The 16,340-nt window shown below is 50.3% G+C and overlaps 8 protein-coding genes across 8 annotated transcripts; 4 read left to right on the top strand and 4 right to left on the bottom strand.

The window, feature by feature from the left end:
• Positions 1–152: 152 nt before the first annotated feature.
• On the bottom strand, positions 153–1,802 carry BDV38DRAFT_165700 (aldo/keto reductase family protein). Its single transcript, XM_032051864.1, has 3 exons — positions 1,347–1,802; positions 863–1,271; positions 153–814 (listed from the first exon to the last, which is right to left on the bottom strand). The coding sequence occupies exons 1-3, from the start codon at positions 1,471–1,473 to the stop codon at positions 352–354; spliced, it is 999 nt and encodes a 332-aa protein (XP_031910285.1). The 5' UTR covers positions 1,474–1,802; the 3' UTR covers positions 153–351.
• Positions 1,781–3,510, top strand: BDV38DRAFT_165698 (alpha/beta hydrolase). Its single transcript, XM_032051863.1, has 4 exons — positions 1,781–1,802; positions 1,875–1,972; positions 2,024–3,398; positions 3,482–3,510. The coding sequence occupies exon 3, from the start codon at positions 2,082–2,084 to the stop codon at positions 3,147–3,149; it is 1,068 nt and encodes a 355-aa protein (XP_031910284.1). The 5' UTR covers positions 1,781–1,802; positions 1,875–1,972; positions 2,024–2,081; the 3' UTR covers positions 3,150–3,398; positions 3,482–3,510.
• Positions 3,511–3,663: 153 nt separating this feature from the next.
• Positions 3,664–6,711, bottom strand: BDV38DRAFT_255964 (WD40 repeat domain-containing protein). Its single transcript, XM_032055474.1, has 4 exons — positions 5,931–6,711; positions 5,700–5,827; positions 5,061–5,641; positions 3,664–5,002 (listed from the first exon to the last, which is right to left on the bottom strand). The coding sequence occupies exons 1-4, from the start codon at positions 6,257–6,259 to the stop codon at positions 4,238–4,240; spliced, it is 1,803 nt and encodes a 600-aa protein (XP_031910283.1). The 5' UTR covers positions 6,260–6,711; the 3' UTR covers positions 3,664–4,237.
• A 1,357-nt stretch (positions 6,712–8,068) lies between these two features.
• BDV38DRAFT_165574 (M18 family aminopeptidase) lies at positions 8,069–10,359 on the top strand. Its single transcript, XM_032051861.1, has 6 exons — positions 8,069–8,298; positions 8,360–8,421; positions 8,471–8,572; positions 8,650–8,785; positions 8,838–8,930; positions 8,986–10,359. Exons 1-6 carry the CDS (start codon positions 8,223–8,225, stop codon positions 10,011–10,013), a joined length of 1,497 nt encoding a protein of 498 aa, XP_031910282.1. The 5' UTR covers positions 8,069–8,222; the 3' UTR covers positions 10,014–10,359.
• A 120-nt stretch (positions 10,360–10,479) lies between these two features.
• Positions 10,480–11,561, top strand: BDV38DRAFT_273730 (DSC4 family protein; the record flags this gene model as incomplete). Its single annotated transcript, XM_032057724.1, has 2 exons — positions 10,480–10,694; positions 10,784–11,561. 2 exons carry the CDS (start codon positions 10,480–10,482, stop codon positions 11,559–11,561), a joined length of 993 nt encoding a protein of 330 aa, XP_031910281.1.
• A 262-nt stretch (positions 11,562–11,823) lies between these two features.
• Positions 11,824–12,930, bottom strand: BDV38DRAFT_165535 (ATP-dependent Clp protease proteolytic subunit). The gene is made up of 5 exons (XM_032051860.1): positions 12,737–12,930; positions 12,658–12,676; positions 12,570–12,595; positions 12,370–12,511; positions 11,824–12,283 (listed from the first exon to the last, which is right to left on the bottom strand). Exons 1-5 carry the CDS (start codon positions 12,893–12,895, stop codon positions 11,859–11,861), a joined length of 771 nt encoding a protein of 256 aa, XP_031910280.1. The 5' UTR covers positions 12,896–12,930; the 3' UTR covers positions 11,824–11,858.
• On the top strand, positions 12,870–14,516 carry BDV38DRAFT_165577 (uncharacterized protein). Its single transcript, XM_032051862.1, has one exon. It carries the CDS (start codon positions 13,164–13,166, stop codon positions 14,427–14,429), a length of 1,266 nt encoding a protein of 421 aa, XP_031910279.1. The 5' UTR covers positions 12,870–13,163; the 3' UTR covers positions 14,430–14,516.
• Positions 14,510–15,966, bottom strand: BDV38DRAFT_255942 (4-nitrophenylphosphatase). Its single transcript, XM_032055473.1, has 5 exons — positions 15,784–15,966; positions 15,675–15,696; positions 15,504–15,572; positions 15,336–15,427; positions 14,510–15,272 (listed from the first exon to the last, which is right to left on the bottom strand). Exons 1-5 carry the CDS (start codon positions 15,850–15,852, stop codon positions 14,604–14,606), a joined length of 921 nt encoding a protein of 306 aa, XP_031910278.1. The 5' UTR covers positions 15,853–15,966; the 3' UTR covers positions 14,510–14,603.
• Between the last annotated feature and the right edge of the window lie 374 nt (positions 15,967–16,340).

The following is a 16,340-nucleotide window of genomic DNA, read 5'->3' as shown; positions in this document are numbered from 1 at the left end:
GCCGTGAAACCTCTCCAACTTGTTACTCTAGTTAGGGCTAGTTTCTTTTCGAACGTTCAGTTGAGGTCTTGCTTGTGTCTTGTTGTAAGACTGCGAGAATTGCATGATTATATCCAACGTAGTTTCCCAAGGGGCTTTCTTGAAAGGATGGAACTGGATAGTTCGCTATGTTCAAGGTATACGAGCACCACTTTGACATGGCATCGACATTTTATAGGTACATTTAAATCCTGCTCACCTCACAGGGAAGCCACAATGATACAAGACAAACTTTCAAAGCAAAAAGCTTACATAAACGCATACCGCCTTCATTGTGGTACATTTGCCCACTCAGACACAGCCCTCATAGCCCTATGTATTAGTCGGAATGAACTCAGCATATCGTCCACCAGCCGGGGTGAACGTCGCCAGAATCGCATCAATCTCCGCCATCTCTTCATCCGTGATGTCGATAAGCTTACTGTTCTCATTCACCCGCTCCGCTGATGTGGCACCGGGAATAGGAATGATAGTTGGCATCCCCGGACGCCTGGATAACGTTCTCGTCCAGTTAATAGCCAGCTGTGCTGGCGTGCAGTCCTTTTTCTTCGCGATTGCCTCTACCTTCTCGACCAGCTGCAAGTTTTTCTCGAAATTACCCTTCTGGAAGCGAGGGAAGTTGAAGGAGAACAACAACGAATCCTTGGGGAGGTCGTCAAACTTCTTGAACTGGCCGGTTAACATGCCTCTGCCAATGGGTGAGTAGGCGATGACTGGAATCCCATATTGAGCGCATGCCGCTGCGACGCCATTCTCCAAGATGTCCGTAGAGAACCTGTCTCAGTCAACAAATGCGGCCATAGAATCGATTCAGGTAGCTTACAAGGAGAGCTCGGCCTCTACCGCAACCACCTTGGTGTACTTGACGGCTTCGTGAATGGTCTCAGCCCGCACCTCTGACAGCGCAATTCCCCCAATCTTTCCAGTCTGGACATACTCCCTATCAATTAGACCAAAGGTAACATCCATCGGCACAGCTGGGTCGCGGCGGCCGAATTCAAATATGTCAATCTTTTGCTTGCGACCCTTTAACTGAGCAATACAATTATCCAGGCTTCTGCGTGTGTTCTCCGGCGAGGCGTCTGCCTGGTGCGTTTGGGGGTTTAAACCACCCTTGATGTTCAGAACGATTTTATCGGCATCTTCCGGATACTTCTCAAGGTACCGTTCCAGGAGCACGAGACTATTGCAATCAGGGGGTCCGTAGAACTCGCCGCCATTCCAACAGTTGCCTGGAGTCACAAGGGTTAACTACCGTAGATGAAAAAAGGACCAGCAGGCTACCTGCCGGGCGATCAATCACCTACTTCCATTATGGATGGCGGCACGCATAGCCTCGAAGGCCTGCTCTTGAGACGGTGGCGTCGCTCGCCAAGTCAATCCCATCAGACCCAAGCCAATGGGGCCTACTTCCTTGCCAACAATCTCGGGCATCTTTGTCCAATGGAGGTGCACGCTGATAAAGCTTTGAAATCGTTACAATCTGTGATGATGGGTTTCAATACCATTTCGACGGCCATATCCTCCTTTTTGAATTCCAGAGAGAAACTCTTCATCCAATAACAGAGCAAGGAGTTAGCGGCGTTTGACCGGCGTTGAGCATAAGCCCGGCGTTTAATCCCGGCCCAGGAGAATTGACATCCATTGTCGGGTTAACAATTGAGAACGAACTCGGAGTCAGTCGGCAACAGGGTATGTCACGCCTGATTTATGGCGGGTGACTCGTGTGAATAATTACCATAGCAGTGACTTCTAATTAATGAGTAAGTGTACTCCATGGATTAAATCTCATGTTTCACGATTGGAGGGAGGGGCAGTGCTTACCGAGTCCTTAGTAGTAGTTAGTTATAAATACATAACAAATCTCACCCCCACCTGATCAACCCCAAGACTTTTAACCGAAAGATTGAGGAGACAACATAGAATCAACCTCGTATGTTCAAGCTCATCAAACAAGCAACGCAGAACAACTGACGTTTCACAGATCGGCGAGAATCTGAACTTCCGATTGGAAGTACAGTAACATATCAGATCAGATCATCATGGTAGCCATCACCGACCACAACGTCGTCTACGCGGGCGACAAACAGATTCACTACCTAGCAGCAGGCCCTGTAAATGGCCCTCTGGTTCTCTTTATCCATGGCTGGCCGGGCACCGCAATCACCTGGAAGGCGCAAATCGATGCCTTCGCATCCGTGGGGTTTCGCGCAATTGCCCCGGATATGCCAGGATACGGGAAGTCGACAGCCCGCCGCGTGGTCGACGACTACTGTCAAGAGGCCATCGTGGAGGGCATGATGGCTTTGCTAGCCGACACAGGCCGCGATGCAGCGATCTGGGTCGGCCACGACTGGGGCGCAGGCGTCACGTCCTCCGTCGCGACGCAACACCCCGAGGTGGTTAAAGCACTGGTGAATCTCTCTGTGCCATTCCACACTATCGAGCGCGGCTGGCAGGGCTTCCTGCCGTTCGTGAACCGCGAACTCTACCCGGCGGACGAATACGAGTTCGGCCAGTGGGACTATATGAAGAACTGGGAGGAGAACTTCGAAAAAACCGTGGAATGGTTTGACCGTGACGTTGCAGGATTCTGCAAGGCTTCACTGCAACCGAGCCAGCCCCCATCTAGCCGTTTTGCCCAACTGACTGCCAACGTGCGCAAGGCCGGTGGATGGATGGGCGGGGCGCCAAAGCCCCCGAGTGTGGACATGACAGGACCTCCGGTGCTCCCTGCGGAGGTCTTCGACTCGTTTGTTCAGGATATGGAGAGGACTGGCTTTTGGCCAGGATCTGCGTACTACCTTCACCATGCACGGAACGCAGAATACAATGGGAAGCGTGATGGGAAGCTGGACCAACCTGTCCTGTTTATCCATGACGTCAGGGATGTGGTGTGTGATACCATAACGTCTGGCCTGATCGAGCCGATGAGAGAGAATTGTAGTAATTTGACGGAGGCTACCATCGACGCAGGACACTTTGCACAATATGAAAAGCCGGAAGAGGTACAGGCTGCCATATTCCGGTTCATTGTGGAAGAACTGCCGACTGAGTGGCCTGGGTTCAGGACTGCCGGGTATACTAAGAAGAAGAAGTCGGCTTTGTGAGCTTTATCATACTGGGAATATCTGTCATGTCCACATTGAAGGATATTAGGATTTGACTAGGACCTATTTTACGAAGTTTTGTTTGCAGAGGCCATCAGTACGATATTTAGATAGGGTTGTTCCGACTAGTTCGAGGGCCGGGCCGCCTGGGAGCCATGGTAACAGAACTCAATCGAACGTGCTCTCGTTAATCCATTACGTATACTCATGGATAGCAAGCTGGCACTCGCTGTTACTTGTTAAGCCAGCATTCTGTTGTTAGTAAGTTGGGATAGAATAGAAAGGTAGTTGGAAAAAGGTGGCAAGCAAAATGAATATAGATAACATACTACGGTACATGTATACGCGAGCGTCTACTTTAGATCCACAGTGGCAGAGTTCATTCTTATTATTCTTAACACAATGGTCAACACTGCTTCACATTGCAAGTGTCTCCGGAGTGGATGAGACCCTGGAATATAGCGAACTAAAGTCAGACCTGATTTAATAAGTCATCTCATCATCAATCCTGCCAAAAAAAAAAAAAAAAAAAAAAAAAAAAAGGAAGAGAGAAAAAAGGTACATATAATGCGACAATGGAAAGATGAGAGAACTCGAGGCTTCGCAACCACCTGTCCTGAGGAGCAGACGCCGCAGTTGGCCACCTGTCGAACACCATGAGCGCCGTCGCTTACATTTCTGAGTGCACAGAGAGATGCGGGATTGGTTGCGAAAGGCTAGTTAGTGGCCTAGTAACGGAAACAAGGTTGGTTAATGTAAAATCAAACGAAGTGGCGCAGAAACGCAGGCTTAGTGGCGAAAGTGCGTGCAGCACGAATAAGGCCAACGGTACATGACAAAATATGTGATCAAATGCTGGGACACAAGCGCCTCGCAAACAAGCGCCTGTCAAATGCCGTAAACCCACAAAATGCGAGAGATGCCAATTAAACCATGATAGCCCTTCCCCCGGACCGACCAAGGATATACCCAGGATCGAAACAACGCCAAATTCCGTGAACGCCGTGTCTAATGCATATCGAAACCCCTTTGCAGGGTATGTTAAAGATGCCGTAGCACTAAGGTCATCAAAAATATCGATCGTAATATCACCGGATGGTGCCCCATTCCGCCAACTTGCTGCCTTCACGCCCTTGGTCTCTCCCGGACCTCTTGTTGAAAATTTTCCAAAACCGCAAAGTCTCATCACCAGCACCCGTAACCACCGTTTGGCCATCGGGACTCATTGCCAGATACAGGACACGGAACGTATGCCCCGTTAATGATACGATCTGTTCCATACGTGGATATTTCCAGATTACAATCTGGTTCTGACTGTAGCCGTGTGTGCTGATGATTTCGTCCGAATTCTTCGACCAGGCTAGGTTGCAGACTTGACTGCCCGTGTCAACTTCCTTGATCAAAGATCCAGTCGAGGTATTCCAGAACTTGATAGTTCGATCGGCCGTTCCACCACCCGATGCAAGCAAATGATGCTGATGGGGCGACCAAGTAATCGCTTTCACAGCGGCAGTGTGGTCAGAAAATCGATAGAGGGGCGTCTCGTTAAGCTTATCCCATACCAAAAGCTTGTTATCGTTACCACCCGAAGCCAATTGACCGTCTTCTGTATTCCATCGGAGACCGCAGACTTCTTGCTTATGGCCAGAAAGCCGCCGGAGGTATTGATCTGGAGAGCGGACATCTCGGTGATAGATGAGGCGATCTCGCGAGCCGGATGTAAGGATATGATCATTCCAAGCCAGGGCACCTACACGATTGGTATGGCCAATCATCGTTCGTAGACGGCGACAGCGTTCTGCATCCCAGATCTGCACAAGTCCCTTCCCAGTCCCTATAGCAAGATGTGTACCCTGTACGTGTCTCCGTTAGTTCCCACGTCAATGCAGCGATATGCTTTGAATGACTCACCCTTTGAATCCAGTTGACGCTCGTGACGGTATCGTCTCTGAGCTCACATAGCTTAGTTACTGTTCCGCTTTGCGAATTCCACATATAGACGGAGTTTCCAAGGCCAACACCTAATACGTTACTACTTCCCCAGTCCACCAGATTTAAATAGAAATCATCTTGCAAGTCAGGCGCGTCCAGTACCTTGTATGGTACTTTGTTGACATAACGTGGTTGTTTGCGGGGGGTCTCAAGGATGCGCTGGCTATCGTAGCGGATCGGTGACAGACTGTAAAGCTCTGATCGAACATTAAGGTTGGGGCCATGTTGACTCCGGGGGGTTTTAGAAGGGGTGGGATGTCCAGATCCACGTGGGGAGGCGTAGTTGAAAAGGTTCTTGTGGGGTGTCGACGGTGTTATGCTTGCTGGAGGAAGATTGGACACATGCGACGGAGGGGTATGGGAGCGAGTCTTTTCATTGATACCATTACCGAGGCCCAGCAAAGGATCCGGTGATAATGATTCTAGGTCAGCTTGCGGGACAGTACTACCAAACAGCTCGCTCCGTAGGACTCGTGAGTACATCCTGTTTGCTTCCTCCGCTGGAAAAGATTTTAGTCGAAATTTCACTTCGTAAACGTGGAGAAGGTGCGGACTAACTCTTTTGAAAATGAAGCTCCGAGTGCGGCGCACGCTTTTTCGATTTCGAAGGTGTAGAAGGGCACCCGTCCTCGTGGAGCAAACTGTAGGTTGCCTGGAGGTCCTGCCCCTCCCGATTCGGGATAAATCTACTCAGGAGTTTAGCAATGGATCGACCGGACATCCTAGAGTAGGCGCAGAAGAACTGTAGGACGATGGTGGGCCATTCTAGGGGGAACTGTCGTTACTGACCTGTCGCCATATACTCGCTGCCTTTTCCGACTGGGACTGGTCCCGGGTGTTCTCTCGTGAGGGCGCCCAGCGTCCTCGTAATCCTTCAAAGCCTTCGCAAGCGCATCTGGGTCAATGGCCTCCGAGCCATGTCGGGTTTTATGTTGCCTCCCTAGCGAATCAGGATAGAATATGGTCTTTTTTGATGGCATGCTGGGCGGCGTTCTTGACCCAGGTGGGGATGCGAGGTTCAATGCATTGGCGGCACTTCCCGATGGTTTCGCACGTGAAGCATTTCTTGTTGCGCTGCGGGTGGCAACCGTATTTGTGTCGTGGATGTTGTCGCCCATCCTTCTGGCGGGGGTGGCTGATCTCGCCTGGTTCAAATGGCGGTCGAAGGAGGGATGGGCTTTGGCCAGTCTGGGTAATGCGACAGTCGCCAATGTCGGATCGCAAAGTGTATGGTGGTATATAGTAGATCAATTGTGAAAGCGCTTGTGAGATGGTAGATTAGGAAGATATTTTGTGTTTCCCGTCAATCGGATCGCTGCACGGCGCCTTTTTGGGGGGTGGTGGTGAATGAATCGGTTGACGACTACCAAACCCTTCTCCGCCTCCGAGCAATAATCCAGCTAAAGTAGAGGTCTGGCGGCTTGAGAGAGCGACGACGAATGAATAGATTGTACCTCTCACCAGACTTAGTGCTGATTGAAAGTATTCAAGCAACTTGTGGAGGTCATTTGAGACGGACCCGACCACCGTCTGGTGAGGAATGGGATGTTGAAACAACAGTGAAGGTTGGATCCAAGGGCTGGTGATTGGGGCCCTCTTGGGGGGTGACGGAGTTTCGAAGGGGATTCCCTCCCAGTCACGCGTCGGCTGCGCTAAGCCTATCTGGGTTGTTGGAGGCTGTCACGTCTTTTTTGCCCTCTTAGGCTTGATTTCTTATTCTTCAGTTGTCTCCCATTTAAATTTACTAGATCCAGAAGAGACCGATCTTTCACTCTTGTCGTTGGTCCAAAGTCTCTTCAATTCTGAAACGTTGTGGTGCCTCTAGGTAGTCACCCCTAAACGCTGGGACTGATTAGATAGATCATCCCGCGCAACATAGTGCACTGTTACCTGTACTACGGAGAACATGCTCTTGTTTATCCCACGACAACTACAACTGTTTGCAAGGTCACTCAGCACAATCAATACCGATAATAAAGTGCCATTTTTCATTGTCTTTCGTTCTTATGATGCTTTTTCTGATCAGGCGATAAATTATTGATGTCTCAGGAAACACGCGATTCGACTGACGCGACCGGTTCGATGAATGATTGGATCAGCGTCCATCGATAGCTAGTTCGAGGTGCCACTTTTTCGGGTTTCCTCGCGACCGCCCTCATGACACGCGCCCTGAACGCGCGAGGGAAAAGCTTGGACCACAGCATGAAGGAGAGTTTCCAGCCAAAGAAACTATCGCTTCTCCCTTTCCGCGTCGATCGCAGCATAACGGCTTTCCATTGTCTCCCATACTTTTCACTCTGGTTTCGTTTTCTCAAACAAGATCCTGGCCTCTTAATCTACTCCACCCACTTTAGAAATTGCTGAGCCTCCCCCAAGCTCATCAAAGCGACCTTTCAAATTGTTATTGGTTGATCTTAATCGATACCTTAGCCCCAGTTCCAGCACTAGTCGCAGATGTGCCTTAAGCTTGCTGCCTTCTCGGACTTGAAGAGGAAGGACCCCTCTATGTCATGTTATCTATCAATTGTCTAATCGCCTAACTAACCGATCCGGGGCTTCTACTGTAGAAGCCATGAAGCTACGTAGAGTATGGAATACATATCAAATGTCTAAAAACCCATAACAGGCATTGTGGTGGATTGTTATAGAGAAGAGTATAAGTTTGACTTGTCATGTTGCAGACACGGCTCAGGGAGACACAGCTGCATTGTTCATGTCTCCTAAAGTATGGTATTTTACTGCCTGTGCAAGAGAGGGTCTTCAGATGCTCCATGTACCGCGCTACATATTAGTCCTGTGCACTTCCTCCGACCTGTCAAGTCTGAAGTGAATCCGCCGAGTACAGTTTTCCGGTATTCGTCACTACAAGATGGAGTGTATAGGGAGGAGGGACAAGAGTACGTACTATCAGTTCTGAATCCGAATTAGGGTTGAGGATGGTTCGGGCCCCATAAACCGAATCTTAGTGCCTTACCGCCAAGACCAGCCATGATCTCATGTCATTAGAAACTCTCTCCGTCTCCGCAATTTCCATCTCCAACAAAAACAACCACTTGGATCTAGCTCGCGGGGTACCCAAAAATGACTTCGAAACTCGCCCAAAATTTGAAGCAGCCGGCTCTGGACTTCCTGTCCTATGTCAATGCTTCTCCCACCCGTAACTAGCTCCCTTCCTATATGCGTTCTTGGCCCACTTGTCTAACTCCGGCCAAATTCAGCCTTCCACGCTGTCCAATCGGCAAAGGAACTTTTGTCCAAGGCCGGCTTCCAGGAAATCAAGGTATGTGATTCCACCCTAGTGTTAGCGAAAATACTAACTGCATCTTCAGGAAAAAGACTCTTGGTCTTCCACTTGCCGTCCCGGTGGAAAGTATTACTTGACCCGTAATAGCTCAACCATTGTGGCGTTCGCCATCGGCAAGAAATGGAAGGTACATACTAACAACAACCATAAGCTCCCCCCGGCCCCCTTGGGACTGAAGGACTAACAGATATTTATGTGAACTAGCCTGGAAACCCGATCTCCATGATCGGTGCCCACACGGACTCTCCCGTATTGAGGATTAAGCCTGTCAGCAATAAGCGCGGCGAAGGCTTCGTCCAAGTTGGCGTAGAGACCTATGGAGGTGGCATTTGGCACACCTGTAATGAAGTTGCCCATCTTCTTTCCGTGCGTTGCATACTGATGTGATTTAGGGTTCGACCGTGACCTGGGTGTCGCAGGCCGGGCTATGGTACGGACCGGCGACGGCTCCATTGTGCAGAAGTTGGTCAAGATCGACCGGCCCAGTATGGTTTCCACGTAACATTGACTTGAATAATATGTGACTAACATCTTTCGCAGTTCTCCGGATCCCGACCTTGGCTATCCACCTTGATCGTCAGGAGACATTTGCTTTCAACAAGGAAACCCAATTGTTCCCTATCGCAGGCCTTGTCGCTGCAGAGCTCAACCGCACTGGAGATTCTACTGCCACCGGTGAAAAGGCCGCGGCAAACGACGAAACGGAGAAAGGAGACTTCGCTCCACTAAAATCGGTGACCGAGCGTCATCACCCCTACCTGGTGGAGCTTATTGCTGCCGAAGCAGGAGTTAAGCCGGCCGACATCTTGGACTTTGAGATGATCTTATTCGACACGCAGAAGTCTTGCCTTGGTGGCTTGTTGGAGGAATTCATTTTCTCGCCCAGGCTGGATAACCTGAACAGCTCCTTCTGTGCCACTGTTGGACTTATCGACTCCGTTGCCGATGCGTCGGCGCTGGACGATGAACCATCCATTCGTCTGGTTGCCTTATTCGATCACGAAGAGATCGGCAGCCGTACCGCGCAGGGAGCGGATTCAAATGTGCTTCCTGCAATTATCCGTCGCCTGTCTGTTCTGCCTTCTTCTACATCTGGCAATGAAGACTTGGCTACTGCCTATGAGGAGACTTTGTCGACCTCATTCCTCCTCTCTGCGGACATGGCTCATGCTATCCACCCTAACTACTCTGCCAAGTACGAGAATGACCACCGACCGGAGATTAACAAGGGTCCTGTGATCAAGATCAACGCCAATGCTCGCTACGCGACGAACTCTCCCGGCATTGTCCTTCTTCAGGAGGTTGCACGCAAGGCAGCAGAAGACGGTGGAGATGGCGTTCCCCTCCAGCTCTTCGTCGTTCGCAACGACTCCAGCTGCGGAAGCACTATTGGTCCCATGTTGTCCGCTGCGCTTGGTGCTCGCACGCTGGACTTGGGTAACCCACAGCTAAGCATGCATAGTATCCGGGAGACTGGCGGTACATATGATGTTGGACATTCTATTCGGTTGTTCGCTAGCTTCTTCAAGCATTACTCCAACACGTCCAAGACCATCTTTGTTGACTGAGGAGTTGGTTACTTGTGTAAATAGGTGTCTATAGAAAATTCATTGTCTATAGAGCTCATAATAACTCTGTTGAGGTCCGACCATCAATAACCAACATTCATCAGAAGTAAGAATAATACTAACGGGCGAGGGACCTCGCAGATAATTAAAAACCGAATAAAGTTGTTAGAAGCTTTGACATAGGCAACCATGACAACGGACGGGGCCATGCGATCACCAAAGCTACTGGGCGGAGTCGCAATGTGGAGCGTTACATGACTATTGGGGTAGCTGGACCCCTGGGGGGGCTTTCGGACCGAGAAAGGCCCGCGCACATGACTCCCCATTATCGTCTCCCCGACGCATCACAGTCCACCTCGAGGATAGTGGCACCTCACCCTCCTCTCCAGGTCTGCAGTGGCGGCCTCTACCTGTTCGCTCAAATCATCAGTTCATGTAGATGCCATTCATGCCCTCATGACCCCCTATGACAACTCCGGATGTCTATCGAGATGCGGAATACATCGCTGACGTATCCGGCATCCCGTATGGAAGCGTCGCGGACCTCACTGGGCCGCAGTCTGGTGATGATGGCCGCTTCAAGAAACTGCAGTCGGCAGCGAAGGTCGCGTTTATCGATCGGTTACTCCGCGATCTCGATATCTTGATTTACTGCCAGCTATCTGCACTGTATTACATGGAGTGAGTCCCGCCGAGTTGTTGGACTGTAGACGTCACTTCGGGCAAGCCTGCCAAATCAAACCGATGCTGACTGGGTTATGCCTCTGTAGTTGCTCAATCATACTTTTCGCAATCCGTGCTATTGTGCAGCTGATATTCTTCACTCCCAAGGCACCTCCATTTGACCCGACGCGGAATCAGCCATTCATCGGGGCTATCTTCGCCAGTAATGTATTCTGTATGATTCACCACAAGTTTTTCGATCAACCGGAGGCTGGAGAAGCAACAAGAGGCTATCTGCATGGGGGATTGTTGATAGATTTTATTGGGCAAAAGGCTCCCGTCTCGGTAGCCCGGCTTCTAATGTCGGACCTGCTCGTGCTGTTCCTCGACCTGGTGATGCTAGGTCTGATTGTTGAACGGGTGAAGATGACTGAAGTGACTGCTCCCGTGTCCAATATACCGGGCGTAATAGAGACACCCAGCGATCAAGATCATGATTCCGAGGAGCGCGGTGTTCTTCGAAATAACTCGGCTCAGCCTTCTGGCGATGACATAGAGCTTAATGAGATGCGTCCACACGATGAGCATACGGATAACAGTACGGACGAGCAATTGGAACGAACGGAGCTACTGGCGGATCCTTCAGAAAGCGGACGTGTATCTGGCGCCAGGAATAGCCACGCCATGGATGCTTTTGCGTCAGGAGAGGCAGTTATCATGGACCTTGGTATCTTTAACATCATTCGGGATCAATGGCGTCATAGTCCGGCTGCGGCAAGGCGAACCTCTGCTTATATGCCCTCTGACCAGACGGCTACTTTTCTTCGAGAACGCTTTGGACTGCAGATCAACTCCGAGGGACGACTCGAGAGGGTAGCGACTTGATTCGTTGTACTCCTTTTATCTTGTACGTATTGACCTTGGGTTCATACTGGCTGTAACGTGTGTAAATATTATATCAATACATAACCAACCCTGAATACTCTTGACGTTCCAAATGCCTTACATTGTATACACCTAGCAGCACCTAGCTGAGGGTGTTTGTCGAAAGACATCAGACACAATCATATCCACAATTGAACATAGCATCTGAGACAGCAAAATACATAACAAGTCATCATAATATTACATAGCAACAAGGGTATGCCATTCACCAAACAAGAAACAGAAGAAAGAAAACCTCTAAGGAGCGGGTGGCTTCTCATCCCCTACACCCCCTTCCTCTTTCGACTTGACCCTGCGATCCAGAATCTCATCGACGATACCCATCTCCAACGCCTCCTGAGCCCCCATGAAGTAATCTCTCTCCATAAGCTTCTCGATCTCGTCTAGCGACAACTCCTTCTTCCCCGTCAAGTGACGCTTATAAATCTTATTCAACTGCTCCCGAACCCGCAGGATCTCCTTCGCATGGATGGCAATGTCAGTCGCCTGTCCAAAGTAGCCGCCCGATGGCTGATGTATCATGATCGACGAGTGGGGCAGACAGTAACGTTTGCCGGGGTGCCCGCCGCAAAGAAGAAGCGAGCCCATGGATGCGGCCTGACCGACGCAGATGGTGCTCACGGGGGAGGCGATGTAGGTCATTGTATCGTAGATGGCGAGGCCTGCTCAACAGTTAGATCATTGCTATACCGTCCCGCACTATACAGGATCCATAATATAGCGTTGCTTTGGGATGGGAAACACGAACCCGCTGTGACCGAACCTCCAGGGGAGTTGATATACAAGTGGATCGGCTTCTGGGGGTTATCGGCTTCCAGGAAGAGGAGTTGGGCGACGATAGACGCCGACATGGTTTCGTCTACTTCGCCGTTGAGACATATTATGCGTTCCTGGGGAGATGAGTCAGTGTGGGGTCGTTTCTGGGGTGTTGAGCTCTCGAATTGGTACCTTTAGAAGTCGGGAGAAGATATCATCTATGTGATGTGGTTAATACTGCGGGCTTTCCTTTTCTTTCTTTGCGTTGAAGTTGACGTACATGTGTGCCAGCCCCCTCCCTGAGATACAGTTAGTCTGTCTTCCCTGCGAAATGAGCTGATGAATCCAAGGGAACTCACTACTGTCTCTGTGATGAATGGCGTGGGAGTCCAGCCCCGCGGCGGATTGGTCTTTGATAATGACGGGACAGAGCTGGTGAAGCTCCGCGACAACACCGGGAGGATAGAAGAGCGAGGAAAGAAGCGACTAAGCCGCTGTAACGAACGAGCAGGGTTCATTCTGGGAAGAGTATCTGCCGACAGACAGAGAATTGTCACTATCAAGAAAAGAATGGAAGCGAAGACAACCGGACTCCGATCGCATCTGAGCATAAGGTCCGCCGCCAAGCTTCGGAGCTAGAACAGCATGGATGCGGTTTAGCGCCGCGGAGTGTGTGGAGTTTAGTTTCTTTGGATTTGGAAGGGTAACCACTGAGCAACTCTCTCTCTCTCTCACACTTACACTTATCTGATCTTCCCATCTATCTTCTTCTTCGCGAAGCACACCATGGAGTGCCTACACGGCCGTATTTCGTACGCCTCGTGGCGCTTGAGAGTCTTTCAACGCCTTTTCTTATCCTCCACGGAACTCAATGGTCGGAGAACTGTCTCGAGACGTGCAATCGACTACCCAACCACTCCGAACGGATCACAATTTCAATATTCCGAATACCCAAAGGAACCGGGGCAACATGATGACGTGGAATCCACCGCCACTGAAGCAGAGGAGCCTCGACTCTCGCAAACTCTCCCCCAATCCCCCCTCATGAAGACCGTACACCCAAATCTCGAGAAGAAACACAAGAAGCGAGCCGCAAAACCCGAAGACCTGGAGGACCTCCGTAGAAACCCCTGGGCAATGGCCCTAGCCTCACCACCACGGATGTGCTCCGTAACGGGGACACGCATTCCTAGGGCATTATTGAGCGACTGGGGGATGCTTAAACGACCCGGATCCGACGGCCTATGGTTCATGCCCGTGGGGTTACTAAAAGACGAAGTGGCCGCTGCTGCCACGAAAAATAAATCGCGGCCAGTGTCTTATTTGGACAAGAGCATACGGCACCTTGTGATACGGTTCGTGGACCGTCTCCCGCTATTGAAGAAATTGAATTCGGTGTTGGCGTCGCATGTGTACGGGACGAGGTCGCCCGTTGTGCGCCTATTCCCCTATCGGTGGAAACATCCCCACGGGCCTGTTACTGTTCGGGAAGAGAAACAGATCATCTGGCGGGAAGATATGCCTGACTTTGTGCTGTCCAGAATGAGGGTGGATGTGGTCAAGCAACTTAAACAGGCCTGCAATAAGTATAAAAGATTGGATGCTACTAACCGCGTCTGGACGGCCATCGACCTCCATGAGTACTCCGAAGCGGCTATCATGGAAGAGTTGAAGAGGGTGAAACCCTTCACGCGCATGGAATGCGGTGCGGTGTTGGTTATGGGCACTTTGATTAACAGCCAGACTGGGGTGATTGAGTCAGTCCCACAAGATAAAGCAACATCCAATGTTGTGGGAACACTCCCTGAATATCTTATGTTGCCGCATCTCCCATCCAAGGTGCCTGTGTTTGAACTTGGGCAGCTTTTCTCCAAGAAGGAGTTAGAGGAGATCTGGGGTTACGATTCGCGCTTCCAGAGTCCAGCTTTGTATTTTAGGCCGAATGACAAGATCACGGTTGATGCGATGCTGGCGCTGTGGAAGCTCAAGGGGTTTCTCAGACATGACTTGGTTGGCGAGACTCCAGGCGACAGCAATGGGTCACAGCCATGATCTTATTTGAAGCTAACTGCTCTAATAACTGAGCACAAGGTTCTGGTTACGCACTATATCTTCTTCGCCTGTATGGCGAACCGACTTCTATGTATCTATCTAGTTTTCTAACTATCTCTATCGACAATGTATATCCTTCTCTGTCATATCTAGTACTCTAACTTTAATCTATCATCAGTTCGATCCCAAGAGATCCGAAAGCTTATCCAGATACGCCAGAGGCCTAGTAGGCCCTGTCTCGAAGTCCTCCTTACTGCTGACACCAGTAAGGACTCCCAGTGTACCTCCAAGCTTCCCTTCCAGACCGAACCGAATATCAGTGTTCGCACGATCACCAACCATGCACGCACGGTTCCGGTCAAACTTGAATTTCCCCTCAATGGCATCCATCATCGCCTGGTTAGGCTTACCCAACGAGACCGGCTCCTTGCCCAAGGCCATAATCAAAGGCGCACTCACAGAGCCAGCACCAGGGAAAAAGGTCCCCGAGTTCGGGAGAGTAGAATCGATATTCGTCGCAAGGAAAACAGCACCCCGACGAACATAGTGAAACGCCAAAGACAGCTTGAGGTAATTGATATGGAAGTCCAGTCCCACCAAAACCACCCCGACTTCGGGATCCAGCAGCTCCGGATCGCCCGCAGCAATGCGCTTATAGTCCTCAGGCGCTATGTCCCGACGATACGCGGGATCAGTACCACCGATGAAGGGGACATTCTCTGAGCGCAGCTCCTGCTCGATACCTGTTTCTCCTAACACGAAGACTTTGCGTTTGTTCTCGGGAAGTTGCAGAATGCGGGAGATGTAGATTGAGGCGCTATATGAGGAGGAGAAGATCTCTTCCTTTTCTTGTTGTCAGCCATCATCTGCTTTGTGGATGGGCCTCCGGGTGTAGCTGATGTTTACCGTTGAGCTTGGAATGCCGAGGGAGTCTAGTTTCTTCTGGTAATCGGCGCGCGACTTGGTGCTGTTGTTCGTGACGAACACGACTTGCTTTCCTGGTTGCGACGACAAATGCAGTTCAGTCTTTGTGATCGAATGTGTCTCACTGCGCTTCGGCCGTCGGGTGCATACCTCTGCTTCTCAACAGCTCCAGTGTCTCGTTCGTTCCGGGGAAGATATGGTCGCCAGACCAGAGGACGCCTGTATCAATGGTCACTTTTTAGTTTTGCTATCACACTGGACTAAATATCGAGGCATCGTGGGGTCCGAAAGAATGCGAAACCGAGGGTTCGGGGTACCAACCATCGCAATCAAAGAGGAAGACCTGAGGCAAATTATTGATTAATCTTGTACTCGCAATTTACTAATTCAAATAGCAAGAAAGAAACGAAGGTATAGAATCAATACTCACGTCGAACTTGTCTATGAACTCGCGGATTCCTTCACCGTCTCCGGTCAAATAGCGGGGTGATTCTGCCATTGCGGGGTATGTTTGAACGACTTCTGAAGGGGGGATCTGGAATGGCTAGTCTAGCGATTCTAGTTTTCTGCAGGAAAGCGATATTTCAAGGGCTGCGAACAGAGTTTACAGAAGTTTGACACTAAAAGGGTCATTCCAAAATTGTTGAATGCTTGGCTCACTGTCCGGTGACGCTTCGGAGAGAACGGCGAGCGGGGCCGCACGTGGTTCTCGACTCAGGCACACCCTCCGCCTCATACGTAATTATGGACATTCTAGAACAAGTGCAAGCAATTGGATGGATGTTCAGATATATTATTTTTGGCATAGGCTACCAGTTGTTAATCCTTTCCTCCATCTCATGAAACCTCGTACAGTCGTAACTCTTCGGTCTTCGCGCCAGAGAACAGAACCCATAGTGGCCGCGCTACTCATTCAGCAGCGGAAACCTGTCCAGCTGAAACATCAGGACGAGCCATGTTCCGTTGCGCCCGTGCGCTGGTGGCTTC

The sequence above is a fragment of the Aspergillus pseudotamarii genome, assembly GCF_009193445.1.
Source record: "Aspergillus pseudotamarii strain CBS 117625 unplaced genomic scaffold BDV38scaffold_56, whole genome shotgun sequence".
NCBI classification, from domain to species: Eukaryota; Fungi; Ascomycota; class Eurotiomycetes; order Eurotiales; family Aspergillaceae; genus Aspergillus; species Aspergillus pseudotamarii.
This window is presented reverse-complemented; position numbering and strand designations above follow the sequence as displayed.

Bases quoted from the DNA above. Each gene is read 5' to 3' on its own strand.
- BDV38DRAFT_165700 (XM_032051864.1), bottom strand. From the start codon at position 1,473: ATGCCCGAGATTGTTGGCAAGGAAGTAGGCCCCATTGGCTTGGGTCTG. The intron at 1,272-1,346 runs GTAGGTGATTGA...TTGTGACTCCAG, and splicing joins TGCCGCCATCCATAATGGAA to GCAACTGTTGGAATGGCGGC. The intron at 815-862 runs GTAAGCTACCTG...TGACTGAGACAG, and splicing joins GTAGAGGCCGAGCTCTCCTT to GTTCTCTACGGACATCTTGG.
- BDV38DRAFT_165698 (XM_032051863.1), top strand. From the start codon at position 2,082: ATGGTAGCCATCACCGACCACAACGTCGTCTACGCGGGCGACAAACAG.
- BDV38DRAFT_255964 (XM_032055474.1), bottom strand. From the start codon at position 6,259: ATGGGCGACAACATCCACGACACAAATACGGTTGCCACCCGCAGCGCA. The intron at 5,828-5,930 runs GTCAGTAACGAC...ACTCCTGAGTAG, and splicing joins CAGCGAGTATATGGCGACAG to ATTTATCCCGAATCGGGAGG. The intron at 5,642-5,699 runs GTTAGTCCGCAC...AATCTTTTCCAG, and splicing joins GGAGCTTCATTTTCAAAAGA to CGGAGGAAGCAAACAGGATG.
- BDV38DRAFT_165574 (XM_032051861.1), top strand. From the start codon at position 8,223: ATGACTTCGAAACTCGCCCAAAATTTGAAGCAGCCGGCTCTGGACTTC. The intron at 8,299-8,359 runs GTAACTAGCTCC...GGCCAAATTCAG, and splicing joins TGTCAATGCTTCTCCCACCC to CCTTCCACGCTGTCCAATCG. The intron at 8,573-8,649 runs GTACATACTAAC...TATGTGAACTAG, and splicing joins CCATCGGCAAGAAATGGAAG to CCTGGAAACCCGATCTCCAT.
- BDV38DRAFT_165535 (XM_032051860.1), bottom strand. From the start codon at position 12,895: ATGAACCCTGCTCGTTCGTTACAGCGGCTTAGTCGCTTCTTTCCTCGC. The intron at 12,512-12,569 runs GTACCAATTCGA...TCATCTCCCCAG, and splicing joins TCTTCTCCCGACTTCTAAAG to GAACGCATAATATGTCTCAA. The intron at 12,284-12,369 runs GTTCGTGTTTCC...ACTGTTGAGCAG, and splicing joins TGGAGGTTCGGTCACAGCGG to GCCTCGCCATCTACGATACA.
- BDV38DRAFT_165577 (XM_032051862.1), top strand. From the start codon at position 13,164: ATGGAGTGCCTACACGGCCGTATTTCGTACGCCTCGTGGCGCTTGAGA.
- BDV38DRAFT_255942 (XM_032055473.1), bottom strand. From the start codon at position 15,852: ATGGCAGAATCACCCCGCTATTTGACCGGAGACGGTGAAGGAATCCGC. The intron at 15,697-15,783 runs GTGAGTATTGAT...AATTTGCCTCAG, and splicing joins AGTTCATAGACAAGTTCGAC to GTCTTCCTCTTTGATTGCGA. The intron at 15,573-15,674 runs GTTGGTACCCCG...CCATTGATACAG, and splicing joins CTTCCTCTTTGATTGCGATG to GCGTCCTCTGGTCTGGCGAC.